General features: G+C 39.3%; 1 protein-coding gene across 2 annotated transcripts; it reads right to left on the bottom strand.

Annotated features, from left to right (window-relative positions):
- Positions 1-2346: 2346 nt before the first annotated feature.
- GASK1B (golgi associated kinase 1B) lies at positions 2347-15346 on the bottom strand. Of its 2 annotated transcripts, XM_086612283.1 has the most exons (5): positions 14886-15313; positions 14359-14813; positions 6625-6839; positions 2853-3079; positions 2347-2554 (listed from the first exon to the last, which is right to left on the bottom strand). In XM_086612283.1, the coding sequence occupies exons 1-5, from the start codon at positions 15311-15313 to the stop codon at positions 2347-2349; spliced, it is 1533 nt and encodes a 510-aa protein (XP_086468409.1). The 2 variants fall into 2 exon arrangements, with proteins under 2 accessions (XP_086468409.1, XP_086468408.1); XM_086612282.1 differs by having other exon boundaries at positions 14359-15346.
- Positions 15347-15730: the final 384 nt, after the last annotated feature.

Genomic DNA, 15730 nt, shown 5'->3' with positions numbered 1-15730 from the left:
GAACTGCCAGGCAAATAAAAAAGCATGTATCATGCTCAAGGAAGCACTAGTCCATGTCACAAAGAAATGGAGAAGAACGCATCAAGTTATCACCACAAAAATAAATGACCTAACCTGAAAAGTTTAAAAAATCCTGACTTCTCATTTCTTTCTCTTCTTGGGCAATGAGTCAATTCTGGAAAAAACAACAACTGGGCAATGTGAGGCAATGACTTCTCAGCAGGATGTGCAGGCTAAAGATAGAAGAGGAGAAGCTAGAAGACAAAGTTCTCATGGGATGTTTTTTTATGGTCAGGTACACTCTTGTATCTCCACTTGGTCCTCTTCTAAGTTCAGTGCAGCTAAGAGTTATGCCTTTCTCTCACTCCCAGCAGTGTGTTATAATCCATTTGAACACGTATCTAGCAGGAAGAAAACTGTGAGACAGGCTAGAAAATGAGACATATTGATGGTGGCGGTCAACAGAGTGGAAATTATTGCAACAGGAATTCCATGTGAAATGGATCCAGTAGATTATTTCCTTTTCTAGTCTCTGTTCACAGTGCAAGCTACAGTAATATTTTTGTTTCTGTGATAGAAATTACCTCATTAATAGGTTACAACATTTTAGGAAAGGGATAATATGAAAATCCCATAAAATTCTACTTTAATGCTATTAAAAAGTCCAAGACACTCTAAAATGTGTTCTCTCAAGGCAACAGTTAAGTTCTAGCAAATTTATCTGTCCTTTACTGAAAGAATAAAATAGAAGATTATTTAGATGGCCAAGCTCTTAAAATTTTACTAAGTATTTTTAACTCTGCCTATAGCGAGATCTATTTTTCTTCTAGTAATGCAATTATTGTTAATAGCTGTTCTGATACTAAGAAAGAAGATCTGTTTTAGCTGCAGTGGAATTTTAGTTATTTAAAACATTAAATTCGTCCATCCACATTAACATCAACACAAAACATTTTAGTTTCTCATAATGACAAACAATACCATTTACATAAGAAATTTCAGAAATTTTTTAAATTCTTATACACCCTATATTTTTTACTATATATAAAGATAAGAGTAGCTAGGAAAGTATTCAACTTCTGCCACTATCTCATGGCAAGAAGATAACAGATATTTGTCTAGAAAGATAGTAAGAGTCTTTCTAAATGGACAAGTAAGAAGGTATATGTCATGATAGACTGTATCAGTTGATATTTTACTCCTGGAACAGATGAAGGCTAAGAAACCAAAGTGCTTATCCAACCTTCTCCAATAGCCTTACCTGTCGGAATACTTGGGGCAAGTTGTCAGCTAGAATCGTCACTCTGCAGCGGTCAGTCGTAATGGAAAACCAGCGCCTGAATTGCTGGCTAGAGCTGAGCACACAGCGCAAACATTTTGTGTACTGAGTTTAACAACATTCACGTCCTTAGTAAATCTGCTTTTTGACAATATTCTAAAAAAATATTGTCAAGAACGTTACAGAAACAAAACATTTGTACACTTTTTTAGCAGCATGTTCTTACAAAGATAAAGCCGATTTTCTTTCGTAAAAATAGTGGTAATAAGGACAATTCTGTGAGTCACACCCGGTTAATCAATAGACAGAAAATATCAGATCATCCCCTCACACATCAAAACAACCTGTACTGAAAATAGTACATTGTAACAAGTGATTTATGACCAACTGTACTCCACAATGAACAGGTAAAAACTGTATTAGTCAAATGAATTATTATCATAAAAACTATGTTCTCACTCTGATTTTAAATTTCCCTCATGTGCAGTGCAAAAACCCCTACATTTAAAAGAGCTGAAGATAGTCCACAGATTTCAAAGAGATCAAAATAAGCTTTTGGAAATGTTGGCATTTTAGTATCGATAATCAAAAAGACCAATTCCTGTACTAGGTATGTTTCAGCAGGTAGATGAGATGGCAGTTTTCATCAATGTTTTGAGTGCTTACCAATCTCTGTTCCCGTTTAAATTTGCAATAAAACTTTAACTGACTTGAATGAGGGAAGTAAGAGTAATACAGCCTAATGTACTGAAAATCCCATTGCTGATTTTCAAACAGTTTAACAGAAGGAGTGTTCATGGTACCTACATATTACAGCATTATTTATTGTACCATTTGGTTACTTTTCATTTCATTTCACTGGTGACATAGAAGTGACTGCACTGTGTTGAGCTGGAGCTGACTTTTAAATGATGCTTTTAAATCATGCAAGATTTCTTATTTAAAAATAAACTTGAAAGTTTGGAAAAAAAATTAAATAAGCCAATGAATTAAATCTATTTTACTGTCAGGTTTTGCCTCATACAAATTTTTTCAAAGACTATCTCTCAGTTAGAAACAAGACTGCTTCATTCATTCATGGGCAATACTTTGGCTCCATGTGCATTTATATATGTAAGAAGAATTTTAGACCTCCTTTCTATGACATCAATAAGCTTTTCAATTCCTTTTCTGCCTCCTTGGCTCTCCCAGTATATTTTGTCAAGGAACAAAGACTGTAGCAACTTCTCACGTAAACGATGGCTCCTCAGTACTGAAACTGCAGATTCAGGGAATCTGGAAAAGCACAAAGAAATTCATCAGCTTTGCCATCACTCTGAATTGCAATATTTATGTTGTGGTTTAGCAATCAATTCTATGAATGCACACTGCGACTCAGCAAAGGAAGCCCGTGCATGCCTAATCATACGCACGTTAATCGTATCTTTTACAGAAGTGCAATTACTCACACATTTTTAGACATATCCTGTAAATACCTTGCGCCCACGATATCTATTCTGGTAATGTAGTGTCTCATGGTCAAACTAGGAAGAAATTATCAATCTTTCTACAAAATTAATAACTTAAAACTTACTCAGTGATTCCTTGTAGTATTTTGAAGTCAAGATTGTCCTCGTTTCTGTCAAAGAAACCCTTATTGTCTATAAAGGCCAAGTGCCTTCGGTCATTCCTTCTCTGAACTATGTGTGTCAGGTCAACAGCATCCTGGTCACTACATTTCACCTTCAGTCCATGCTGCATGCAGGAATCCTCCTTGAGAGGTTTGAATCCACAGCAGTTTCTGTCTAGTCGATTATAGATCTGAAACAAAGTACAGCAGATTGCCAAAATACTGAAGTATTTGGGGCAAAGTGTCACTGTAAGACATCTCTCACTAATGCAGCTGACAGGAAAGCAAGCTCAGGACAAATATAATTAAAGTCAGCAGTGAAATGTCATTGGAGACCTGGTCCCCACAGTTCATGTGCTGTGAGAAGAAATTTCCCAGTCTGCGTATTTAATCCATTTTACAGCTATGATTTGTTATGTCAGTAGAAATTCTTTGAAAATAATGGAACAATACCACTGTGTAACTGGAATAACAAGATGGTGAATAAAATTCCATTTTTTTCAGAAGGCTGCAGGGTTTTTATATTTTCTGTGCTGGAGAACAATAGAAACAGCACAGCTTTACACACACAAGAGGGTCTCCATTTTGTGGAACCTATTAGACTAATAATACGCAAAATAATTGAAAAGATTAGTAAGGGGTACAGCACACCATCAGAAGCTACAAAACGCAAGGAAGAAGAGTGCATGTATAACCACAGAGCAGCCTCCCTGAGTTGCACTGTGATATATACTTTAATGACATGATGGTCTAGGCTATTTTTTCCCATGAGAACCCTTGCTTATTCGTCGCACAGCACTTAGCTGGAAGGAACACATCTGGTCTAACTTTAGTAGTGTAAATGTTAAGCATCTCTTCTGACTTAGTTGTTTATGTTCCCTTTCATAAACAATGACAAGAACGAGGCACCTCTAGAGCAAAGGATGCCATTTTAGGATAACCATCTAATATGGAAAGGATAAATCACTCCTTGGAAGTGCTTCTACCGCTATTGACTAGACAAGAGTAAATACACAACATTGCCAGGGCCCTGAATGCCTTAAGAGCTGTAAACACCTTCACCTGGGACCTCTACACACCCACCCTTAGCCAGCTGGGCCCAAGAGCCCTATTTAAGCTCAGGTCTGGTGCCTCAGCCCTCCTCTGAGCCATTTGGTGGTGGGAAGCGTGTGGTGTATCTGCTGCCTGTCCTGCAACCTGATGCTCCTGGATTGCCGCTTGAGGCTCCTGCTTGTTGGCCTCAGACCTGGCTTGCTGCTTTGTCCATGCCTGATGCTCACTGGGCTATCAATGGGACCTGTGGCTCTCACTGCCCTTCCTGCTGGGCTGCCTGTCCTGTCTACTGCAGGGCTGCCCTTGGCTCCAGCTTATTTCTGCAGGGATCAGTCCTGCTCCTGCCAACAGGTGCCTACAGAGCAGAAGTCTGGTCTGGTATATCTAAGGCTTAATGAGTAGCTTATCAAAGGTAAATCATTTTTTCTATCCTTGTTTGTTGTATGCTGCTAACACTTCACACTGCTCTAAGCATAGAAGTATTAATGTTCACATAAGCCTTCTAAAATCACAGTTTCATTTTTGTGACACTCAATGAAATGAACTGTTAGGGCTCTTCTCTTGATGTAGAATTATGTTGCATGTTCAAAAGGCCTCCTAATTTTGTTCATCAAATGCAAGTCTGAGAGTCGTTTTGTTTTTTCTTAAGTGTGTAGTACCATTGCTACTGATCTTGGTGGCAGTGCTTGTGTTCAACTGTGAAAATTCAGAGGAAAGGAACAGATTTCTCCTCTTTCTGCTTTCATGAGCAGCATTCAGCATCTGCAGGTGTCCAGTCATTCCAGTGTTAATGATGTGACACTCTGGAATTGATGCTGCAACCTTAATAGTTTAGACCTTAATAGTTTAGCTTTGGTTTTTGTCATGTATTTATGCACGAGAGGTCCAAACCCCTGAAATTAAAGAAAGTGTTTTACACTTAATGTCCTTATTACTTGAGTTGTTACAGAGACAAGTGAAGGTCAGATATAAGCATTTTTTTCAGCCTGCACCTCTGTTTTATAGCATTTGAATTCAGATGATTGAAAGAGATTGGAACATCTATTATGGGCACCAAACCTATTCTTCTGAAGGAAGTATGTTTAATAGAGAATACTTTTCACCATTATTCTTTATTTCTGAATGACTCATGAAGCACAAATCTTCTTCTTGGCATTTTTTGTTTTAGAGTCTTCATGTTCTACTGCTGATAAACTTTAAAGTTAAGTCTTAAAGTTAAGTCTGAGAGCCCCCAGATAAAATTTTAATCTTTAAGAACTGTAAGACCCGCTTTCACTCACTTTCTGGTATGCACATTCTTGTCTGGTAGGTAACTAGAGGTATAAATTGCTCTGATACCAGTTACTCTTACAATGACTAATTTGTTTCTTTACTTCATGTACAGTTCAATCCTGTTGTATCTTATTTTGACTGTCCTGGATAATAGGAGTTCTATTATGAAGATTAAAAACTTGTATTGGAAGACCTTTAAATTAGAAATCACCACAGAACTCATAAGAATTTTTAAACTGTTCAACAAGAAGACAATGGCATTAAAACATTATGACACAATCTCTGCTATTCCTATATAGGCATGACTATGTTTAGCACCAGAATAATCTACATATGACTTTATACCAGTTTCTAAGAATTACTTGTTCACAGTGGGACTAAAGATGGCGTTATTAGACAAGGGACAATCTATTTTTAGAGGAGAATTGAGTGCTCTGTTTAACATAAGTCTGCAAAAATGTAACTCAAAAAAAAAATTGAAATCATCCATTCATTCTAGAACAGGGCTGAGCAGGACACAGATAGGCTACGCATAAGCCAAGTCATGTTTTTTTATATTTTGAGAAATGTAACTCTATAAAAAGCTGAATTATATGAACAAGCAAACACAGTGCATAAAACTAGTGGTTGCTGCAGTTTTAAATAACCTAGTAAGTGCTACAGGAGGCTCAGTCACCCAGACCTGTCTGGCAGGCAAGGACAATTGGAAATAGTGCCATATCTTAGGAAGCCATAAAATTAGCTTTCAGTCAGGTGTTGTAGTTCAGTCCTTATTAATACAGGGAGTGTATTAATATTCTACTACATACTTGCTGTAACTGTAGCTACACATTATGATACCACTGGGCAGAGCTCTAGTTTTGTGTTATTGGGAGAGCTAATGATTATGTGCAATACCTAATTGAGGAACAGCAGCCATATTCATCAGTTGTTCCTCTACTGGCCAGATTTTTAAAAAGAAGGAAAATGAGGCACTACAACTATTACCTTGATCCAGATTTCAGCTGACTAAAACCACTTCAATCACCTCTGGGGGCTGGGGAGGTGCAGGAAGAATCACGAGATAAAAAAGTGGTTTAAAGTTGTGAATGTAGTCAAGAACTATGTTTGGAGAAACAAGGAGTCAAGGAGCAACAGTATGGCCTGCCTCAAGGTGAGGTAAAATAAGACGTCTCAAGACAAAAGCCTTTACTTGCTTTTTCAGAAAACGAGTCAGTTAAGTTCCTGATCTCTTTCCCTGACAAGTTGCATTTTGGATATTTTAATCATAAGAAACAACCAGAAACAAGTTCAAACTGTGCGATACATCTCTTGCCCATTTTAAAAAAAGAAAAAAAAAGACTTTTCTAGGAGACCTATGTGTGCGCACACGACTTTTTAGGCAGATAGTTGTATTCAGTAGATTTTTTACCTGCAGAAGAAAATCAAAGAGTGCCATCTTGGACCACTCATGATGATGGATTTCAGTACAGCCCAACTCAGCTTTGGGAACTTTACCATTCTGCCAGCATTTCTGCTTTAATAGCTGCTGATATCGCCCCCAGGTTAGTCTCACTGAAGAATGGGTATTATTATCTGTTGGACACAAAGAGGAATCCCAGAGAATAACAGGACAGGCTTGACCATCTGAAAAAGGGAAAACAGATCATCACTATAGTGCAATACTGTCAGACTTACTTGATGATTCTTTAGACATTGCCTAAGCATCAGTAATTACACCATTTTACAGATATGGCAGAAAAAATAATCAGAGAATAATAATTTGACATCCTTTGGTTAATGTGGTCTTATTCCACATATAAAAATCACACACTGCAGGAATGGAAGAAGCAGAGGTGTTATAAGCACCTTCAGTATACAGAAGGCTTTCTCTGTTTGAAGCAAGAGATTAATGTACAAAATCATACACTAAACCAGACTATTAAAAAGCTTATAGGTAGATTAAGAGCCTACAATGCCACTGTGAACCAATGATGTAACTTCCCTCTGATTCCAGTGAATCGATGATGATTTACAAGAGCGGAAAACTTATGTCAAAGTATGTTTTCTGCATAATGGGCATAGAAACATTACAAATCCTATGCTCAAAGTGGATTTATTTTATCTTTAGTATTTTAGGCCTATAATGTACAATTTCACAGCTCTGAAATGATACATGAGAATACTAGAGAGTGTGAGCTTAGCATGAATAAACGCCTTGGCAAGTATTTTATTTTAGCCAGGTATAACGAGATCTGTTTTACAAAGCAGCTATTTTGGTCAAAAGTATACTGACAAAAGTATTTCAGCCAATAACAAGTAACAGGCATATCTGTTGTCTTAGGAAAGTGGAACTCTCCTTTTCATTGCTCATGCAATGCTGCTGCTGCCTTAAACTGTCAAGGACCCAGGACTGACTGTGGCTTGTATACACATTGCAACAAAGAAATTCTTTATATTTTTGGATGTAGACAGAAGACCAAAATATCATGTCTTGGTACAGAGAGGAGGAACCATTTAACTGCTGCTATTTACTAAATAGAGAGCATTGGAATACTTATGATCTTGAAGGTCAATGAACCTAAAGCTGACACTATTGCACAACTTATCATGTAGTTAAATGCAGCCTAAACTGCCTCTGTCTTCCACATGCTCATAGAGCCAGAGATGCATCTGAAAAGAAGCTTTCAGAAACTCACGTGAAGGCAAGGAGATCCGTGTCACCTTCTCCAGAGGCAAACCAGAAAGAGAATAGCACATAGAAAATGGTTATCGGTGCCAACAGCAAGGTAAAAGCTGCTAATGTGAATGATCCATCTGTAAGCAGCAAGAACTGTTACAAACAGGTCTTCACACAGCTGAATAAAAAAGCAACTTGTTCAAAGGATGCTGACTGATCTGAAACAACAGGTAAGAAATTGTCTTTGCCCATCATTAGCAGTGAATCATCTCACATTTGCCAACAGAGCATGATAGGTCCCACAGGCAATCAAGTCCAAGAGAAAACCAAACTCCTCTCCAAAACCAGAATGTATTTGATCTTTTCTTTGCCATGGCTTGCATGGCAGGGGGTTTGGAACTAGATGATCTTTGAGGTCTTTTCCAACCCTAACCATTCTATGATTCTACACAAGGTAGTCCTTCTCAAGTCAACCCAACATACAGCTCCACTATCTCTTTAACTTCCCTCCCAGTTGCCCAGTGTTTCATTAGGAACATCAATCTCTCCTTTGCTAGGATCAGTACTTCTTTTATCAGCACCATGTTCCACGCTTTCATTCGCTGAAAAAAAATAAAAAAGCACTGAGTGCTCCTGAAAATTCAGGCTTTTCCTACTGAGATGCTTGAATAAGTATTTAGGAAATTAGTCTGAGAAATCCTAGCTGCTTCCCCATCTCTCTTGCTCTGTCACCTACACTGTGGATGACTTTAGCCAAGTCAGGTCAACTATTGGCTAAGCCTCTTTTACAAGCCAGTTGGAGAAAGTCTATATGAGCATTGCAAATTGTCACAAAAAGAGGACAGCTCTCTTCAGGGCCAAGTCTGATCTATTATTTTTATATCTCCAATAACAGCTTATGTAACTATTCATGAATTCTTTCACAAACCAAATACATAAACGCTCTTTTAACAAAACAAACATCTCCTATCTACCCAAAAAGGACATGATAAACAATAGTAATATAAATACTTGAAAAACATGAATAATATCTTGCCAGTTTCCATTAAGATACAAAAACATTTTTAAAAGACCAAGGCTAAATACAGGAAGTGTTTGCATTTCAGAGGAAATAGGAGCAGAAAAGATGTGCCAAAACAAAATCTTTCAACTCCATAATATAAATTGAATTACAGGAATATGAAACAGCAGCTTCAGTAAAGAGCAGTGACTCAAACTTTTGTCAAAGTTTTGACACTTGCAGGAAAAACATGAAGATGCTGAATTAAAGCAGATAAGGGGTCTGATTCATAGCTGCATGAATTGGCATGACCCTACTGATACCAGTGAAGCTCTCCTGATTCAAACCTTGTGAGGATGGGGCTGAAGTTAACTGAATGGTGAAAAGTGAGGCCTGGCCGAGAATCAGAGCTTCCAGCTTGGTGCAGCCAAAACTGAGGAGATTGAGCACTCTTCAGAATAAGTCCAGTGTGATCTACATGTGCTTCTTTCCTAATTAGCTTCATATATTAACACAAAGGGCCACTGCTTTTCAGTTGCTGCAGCTGCATTGTGCTGAATCTTACCCAAAGCTGACTGACTTAATTTTATTTTCTTCTGCTATCTTAGATTGATACATTTACTTGACTACTTAAAGATTATCTGTGAAATTGTATGGGAAAGATTTTTCAAAACTCATGTCAGAACTAGCTTCCAAGTAATTCTTATAGATTCCCAAATGCCAAAATATTTCCAAAAATTTCTTAGGCCACTAGGAGTTACTGGCTCGAGATATCCTAAGTTGAATGAGGTAACACAGGTGAAACCTCAGGCTGCTGAGACTAGACTACCTCAAGGTACTCAAACGGCTTCATGCGCAGTTAGGTAATGTATCACTGCATGGCTTCTTCAACATAGGTGTCACCTTGAATATCCACACACCACATCACTTCAAAAATAGACTGTCTGCTTCCGAACCACAAAGATGCTCTTGCAAATGTTGCTCTTCCATCTTGTGCTCTAACTTGTACCTACAGCACTTTTTCTAAGTTTCTTGGAAGAAAATATTTTCAAACGTGCCCATGAGACCATCACTAAAAGAAGTAAATCTTTCATGAGGTAGTTGAAGCACTTTCTCCTTATTGTTCACTGTAGGGCAGTACAGCTTACCACTGCCACATTCGAAAAACAGTTTAGTTGCCCACATATTAGCAGGAGGGAGTAATTTAGTGTGGGAAGGTGAGAGGGACTGACAGAGCATTACTTGAATTTCAGAGCTTTAGATTAAGTTCTGAGGAAAAAAGTACAAGACAGAAGCAGAAAGTAGTTAGGCCATTTATTTTTCTTTCTTTCTTTCCCCTGCATTTTATTTGCAATGTTTCTGTCCTGTGCTCATATGGATGTCAGAATTAAGGAATGCATGAAATGTGCACCAGTTGCTCTCTAGACTGTGGACTGCATTATTGCTCATATATTAACTTCTCTACCCAACAAAATACTGGAAATGTGCCCTCTGGTACCCCTCTGAGAGGTACAACACTGGTGCAAGTTGTCTGGGTTGGTAGAAAACAGGACAGAAACATTGAAGCATTTTAGAGCATTCTGAATGCATAAGGCAGTGTTAGGTTCTTCTTATTTGCCCTGACATTAGCGATTCTTAGTATCTTTGCCTGCTTTTTCGTAACTTTTGGTGGGGTGGCAAGGCAGACTGACAGCGCAGGGTGTAACATGGAAAACCTATGGCTCCATTTCATAGATTCATAGATTTCGAGGTTGGAAAAGACCTTAGAGATCATCGAGTCCAACCATCCCTAATCCCCATTAAACCATATCCTCAAGTAGCTCATCCACCCTATTCTTAAACACATCCAGGGATGGGGACTCAACCACTTCCCTGGGCAGCCTATTCCAGTGGCTGACAACCCTTTCAGAGAAGAAATACTTCCTAACATCCAACCTGAATCTCCCCTGACTAAGCTTATGCCCATTTCCTCTTGTTCTATCTCCCATCACTAATGTAAAGAGCCCTTCCCCTAACTCCCCACCATCTTTTCTCAAGTATTTATAGGCCGTAATCAGGTCTCCCCTCAGCCTCCTCTTCTCCAGGCTAAACAGCCCCAACTCCCTCAGCCGCTCCTCATAAGTTTTATTTTCCAGCCCCTTGACCAGTTTAGTTGCCCTTCTTTGGACTCGCTCCAGGAGCTCAATATCTCTCTTAAAGCGAGGGGCCCAAAACTGGACACAATATTCCAGGTGCGGCCTCACCAGTGCCGCACCTGGAATATGATGATGATTTATCATCGTGTAGAGGCCAGTAAAGCAAAACGACAAGTACAACTAGTGGAGCTATCTACAACATGTCATTCTTCTATTTGCACTAAACCAACCATGAAAGGTGTTACTCAAAGAAAGTTTCTTGCATGCTTTATGAAAAAAAAGTGGTTCTGGGCAAACAGTGGGTTCAATCTTTTGCTAAAAAAAGCCCAACTGAATGGAGTACACCTGTGCTTGTTCTTCTCAGCACAGGATAAAACATATTTAGCTGAATTTATGATATCAGAAGACCAAGGGGAAAGAGGGTTGGTTGTCAGTATCCAGGAGTTCAGGCCTTCAGCCAGTGATGCAACAAAACTGCATAGCAATAGCTGTGGCTTTTGTACCAAAAGCTGAGTAAAGAACTCAGCCTTGTTGCTACAATCCAAGGAGCTGGAGTCCTATGCCTGCAGCTGTCATGTGCAACACAGGAGCAAGTCTGTTCCAGCCTATGTGACTCCAGTGGTAGCTCAAACACTGGCATCATCCTACCTTGAAAATGCTGCTGTTGAACTAGAGGCAATATGTGCAGTGATTTTACTTAGCTTTTGTGAAAATTAATTAAGGTAGTGCTATGACACCAAGCAAAGTCACTTATGTCTCCCCTATTCCTCAGAGTGATCAAATAATGAAGATTCTCAGTCTTATAGTATTAACATGACCATCCAAAACTCAGACACACAAAGGTCAGTCTTCATTTTGTCCACAATAGACAGAGTTTTATGATTATTTCTTTCTGGTTTACAGGCTGATCTTTCTTTGTTTATAGGTGCTTTGGTCTCAACATGTTTCATGCCTCGTAGGTAGCAATGGGAGTAATGAATGACTGCTTGCTTATGTCCAGAATCATGATATTTTAGCCTGTAACACTGAACCCAAAAGGGCTTTGCCCACCTGTACTCCCCAGGCTTTTTATGTTCAGCTGATTCATTACAAAAATCTGAGGCAAAGAGTTATTATACTTGATTTTTCCATCCATAATGGAAAAATAAGATAAACCATAAAAAAAAAAAAATCACATTTAGTACTTAAAAGGGCATACGATTAACTAGGGAAGGCAAGGGCAGCAGACAGAGAACTGGCATACAGTATTTTGCTAGACTTCAAAAAAAAAAAAAATTGTGGGAGATTTGTGGGAATAGGGGAAACAGAACCTGTACAGGGATTTACTTTTGACAAAATGAATGACAGTTTTGAAAAGCCCATTTTTTAAGATTTTAATGCTACATCAAACATGTCTTGTTAGATCAGATCACAACTGAGGCAAGCTACATGGATGTGTCGTGGAGAGAGATATGTCAGCCCAGAAATTGCGTACATTCATACACACATGCACAGTCTCTAATCCTGCATTGCTTTCTTTCCCATATAAGCAACTACAATTCACGCAAGCTGCCCTGTAAAAAACTTTACAGTGCCCACCTAACCTTAACTTAAATGCATATGAGTTATAGAAATGAGCTCACTAATCATTCATATTATTTTTAAGAATGTATTTTTGCTCCTTTTCTCAACACAGATGTTTTCCAGATTATGCCAAACACAAGCACGTAAATAGTAACGAGCTCAAGTAGATATTAGGCATCTGAGCTCCAGGCTAGAAATGGAGACTGACAAGGTACAGTAACTGTTCCAAATGCTCTATTCACCCTTTAGCTGGAAAAAAAAATGAAGTGAGACCAAAATGATGTTATTTCTCTTCTCATCACTTAGCAACACTCTTCTTGCTATAGGAACATAGCCAGTTATGAGGACGAGAAAATTAAAGAGGACAGAATGATGCTCTCTGTCCCAGACAGACCAAAATATACTGTGAGGTGACAGACTGAGCAACATGATGCACAATTAGCCTAATAGCGGTTTTCAGAGGCTTGCAGTCTGTCATTTCCACAGCCACGCTATGCAGAGTTCCTCCAGCTGAACTACCTTAACGCCTTATGACAGCTCGATAGCAATAAATCTTACTCCTAAAAATAAACTAGGCATAATGTATCTTCCATGCTCTGCAAGTAGGAATAATATTCAGAAGCCTCCAAATTGTTGTTCCTCGAGGTTCATTCACATTGTTTTACAGGCTGCCAAAAGGAAGGTTTACAAAGCAGGAAGAAATCAGAGATCACTGGGTCCTCTTTCTGCAATCAGACTTTAGAAAGTAATTTTTGCATTACTTTTTTTTTAAGAAACAGACTGATTTAAAAGTATTTTGTATAAGCTAGTTTCAGCAGCAAGAATGGAACAGCAAAAACATAGCTAGCTACTTGAGCAATGAATCATTAAAATCCAATGCAGTCCTTTTGGTTTGTGATTCGTGACTGTGCAAAAATAGCAGTTAGGCTGAAGACATATTTAACAAGATAGCAATGTTAGAAATGGACTTACTTCTAACTCACGTTACTTGTCTGAAATCTATCTTTAATTTCACTAAAGAATAAAAATCAAATAACAAGGCATATTTAAATATTTACTGTGTATATTTCTTTGCATAATATATAGATGTGTGTAATGAACCTCAAAACATACAGCAGGATTCACTGAAATATAGTTCCGGGTTTTTTTATTACCAAAGAGAGGAAGCACTTTTTCAAAATTTTTCAGTTCCCACAGGTATTAATACCATGAAAGTAGCATCAAGCTTCTGCGGGAAGTTCCCCTGCCTCTCTGAGAAGGTATCTGACTAAATACAAATCCTATTTCCTTCTATCTGAGAGGTGAATTCTTGTGCTCAGTTTCAACAACATTTTATTAAAGTCAAATCTTAAAGATAAGAAAACTTTTTAAAAAAATGATGATCCTTTGAGGTCCCTTCCAATCCCTAACATTTTGTGATTCCCAATGAATCACAGCATATTCTGGAATTTTTCACCAGTTTTGCTTCAGGCAGTCTGAACAACGTCATACAGTCTACCGATGACTCCCTCTTTTTTTTCTCATTCCAGACTCTTGCGGAAGAGAAATTGTTACTGCCCTCAGCAGCTCAGTAGTATTTGATCTAAGCTTTGGGGCACTGCGTCCTTCAGACAGGATAACTGCACTGCAGAAATCACAAACAGATACCAGCTTTACTCCCTTGTAAAGGACAGGGTTAGTTCTCAGGCTTACAGGAGTTAAAAGTGGCTGCTGCCCTGTGGTTAACCTGGGAGGGGGAAGGAAACCTCAGCACCCCACCTGCAGATGAAAGCCATAGGAATGCGTTACCTTGGAAAAACTCCGATCTCCTGCTTACAGAAGGTAAGCTCCTGTTCAGTCCCAATATCCTATCCAAATGAAAGGCAAATACCTCGCTCATGTCGAGGGGTCTTTTGACGATGCCACAGTGCCCCAGGTTACAAGCAGTTCCTGTGGTGCTGGGACCTCTTGCAAATACTACCAGGACTGCTTTGCGAGAAGGTACTTCTTGGATGCTCTCTATCCGAGAATCTGCCAGCATGCGCATGTTTAGGATGTCATCTTTGCTCAGCCAAGGAGGAGAGCTCTCACTGTAAATCCTGATATTGCTTTCCTCAGGCTGGGGCTGTGCCTTTATAGCTCCAGAAATCCCCCCAGGTCTCCAGTGACCCCTTTCCCTGGTTGCCATTCCTTTATGCCCATGTTCATCCAGTTGGTGCTTTCTCACCTCTGGAGCTATTGCTGCTCCTATTGCACCCGTGGCCCTCCCTGGCTGTTGGGCAAAGGTCTCTTTCTGGCCCATAAAAGCAACTTTTGGAAAGTGTTGCCTGTAGGACAAAGGAGTTGCATGTTTCTTCCTGCGCTTTGGCTTCACCGTGCCTCTGATATTGGCAGGCTTGCTGCGCTTGGACCGCAGGGTGATATAAATTACATTGAGTGGCAGTAAGGTCCCATTGCTACCCAGCTGAGGTTCCTGGAAATTGGGTGGTGACAGGGTGCCATCCAGTGGGATGCCCAGAAAAGGAGTTTGGGCTGCATCTTGGAGACTTCTGGAACTGATCTTTTGGTGTCTTCCTTTGTGCTGCGGTAAAACGTGACCCACTTGACTGACGAGGAATCCCAGGTAGATCACACACGCGGTGCCCACTAGTAGATTCCTCCTTGTCCTTGGGCGCCTGCAAGTCCAGAGCCTCAGCACCCGTGGGGGGCACAGGCAGCAAACAAACAAGTTTTTGATTTTACTTGGCTGATCAAAGGTGCTCATTTCTCTAGTGAATCCACATGATGAAGACAGCATAAAGTCTTCCGTACTTTCCAGCCAGGATGATGATGCATGATTTCCGTTTCCCAATTTCTGCTTCTCCTTTTCCAAATAGCTTCCAGCATGGGTGATGGACAGAGGCTACTGATATGCCTGGGAACGTGTTTAGTACTAAGGATGCTGACACTCCACCTTCTCAAGCCGTTAAATTCTTATCAGCCATCACAGGGGAAGCAATTGGCTTCAGAGAATGAATGAAGCCAGCTACGTCAGCAAAGTTTACTGACTTGTAGTCTAAAATATCTGAAGTATCTTCTTTGCAAACTGAAAAAGTAAGAGTAGCAGCATTTCATTTCATTACTCACATATGACATCTATGGTTCTACATTTTTAAGAGATAGAAGTTCCAGATGAGATAGT

This window comes from Tauraco erythrolophus, chromosome 5 (assembly GCF_009769465.1).
Source record: "Tauraco erythrolophus isolate bTauEry1 chromosome 5, bTauEry1.pri, whole genome shotgun sequence".
NCBI classification, from domain to species: Eukaryota; Metazoa; Chordata; class Aves; order Musophagiformes; family Musophagidae; genus Tauraco; species Tauraco erythrolophus.
Note: the sequence above shows the minus strand (reverse complement) of the source record. Positions and strands in the feature narration are given on the sequence as shown.

Excerpts from the sequence above, each read along its gene's own strand:
- GASK1B (XM_086612282.1), bottom strand. The coding sequence starts at position 15,346 with ATGCTGTCTTCATCATGTGGATTCACTAGAGAAATGAGCACCTTTGAT. Across the intron at positions 6,840-14,358 it reads GAGATCGGAGTTTTTCCAAG|ATGGTCAAGCCTGTCCTGTT; the intron begins GTAACGCATTCC and ends TCCCTTTTTCAG. Across the intron at positions 2,555-2,852 it reads ATACTACAAGGAATCACTGA|ATTCCCTGAATCTGCAGTTT; the intron begins GTAAGTTTTAAG and ends GTGCTTTTCCAG.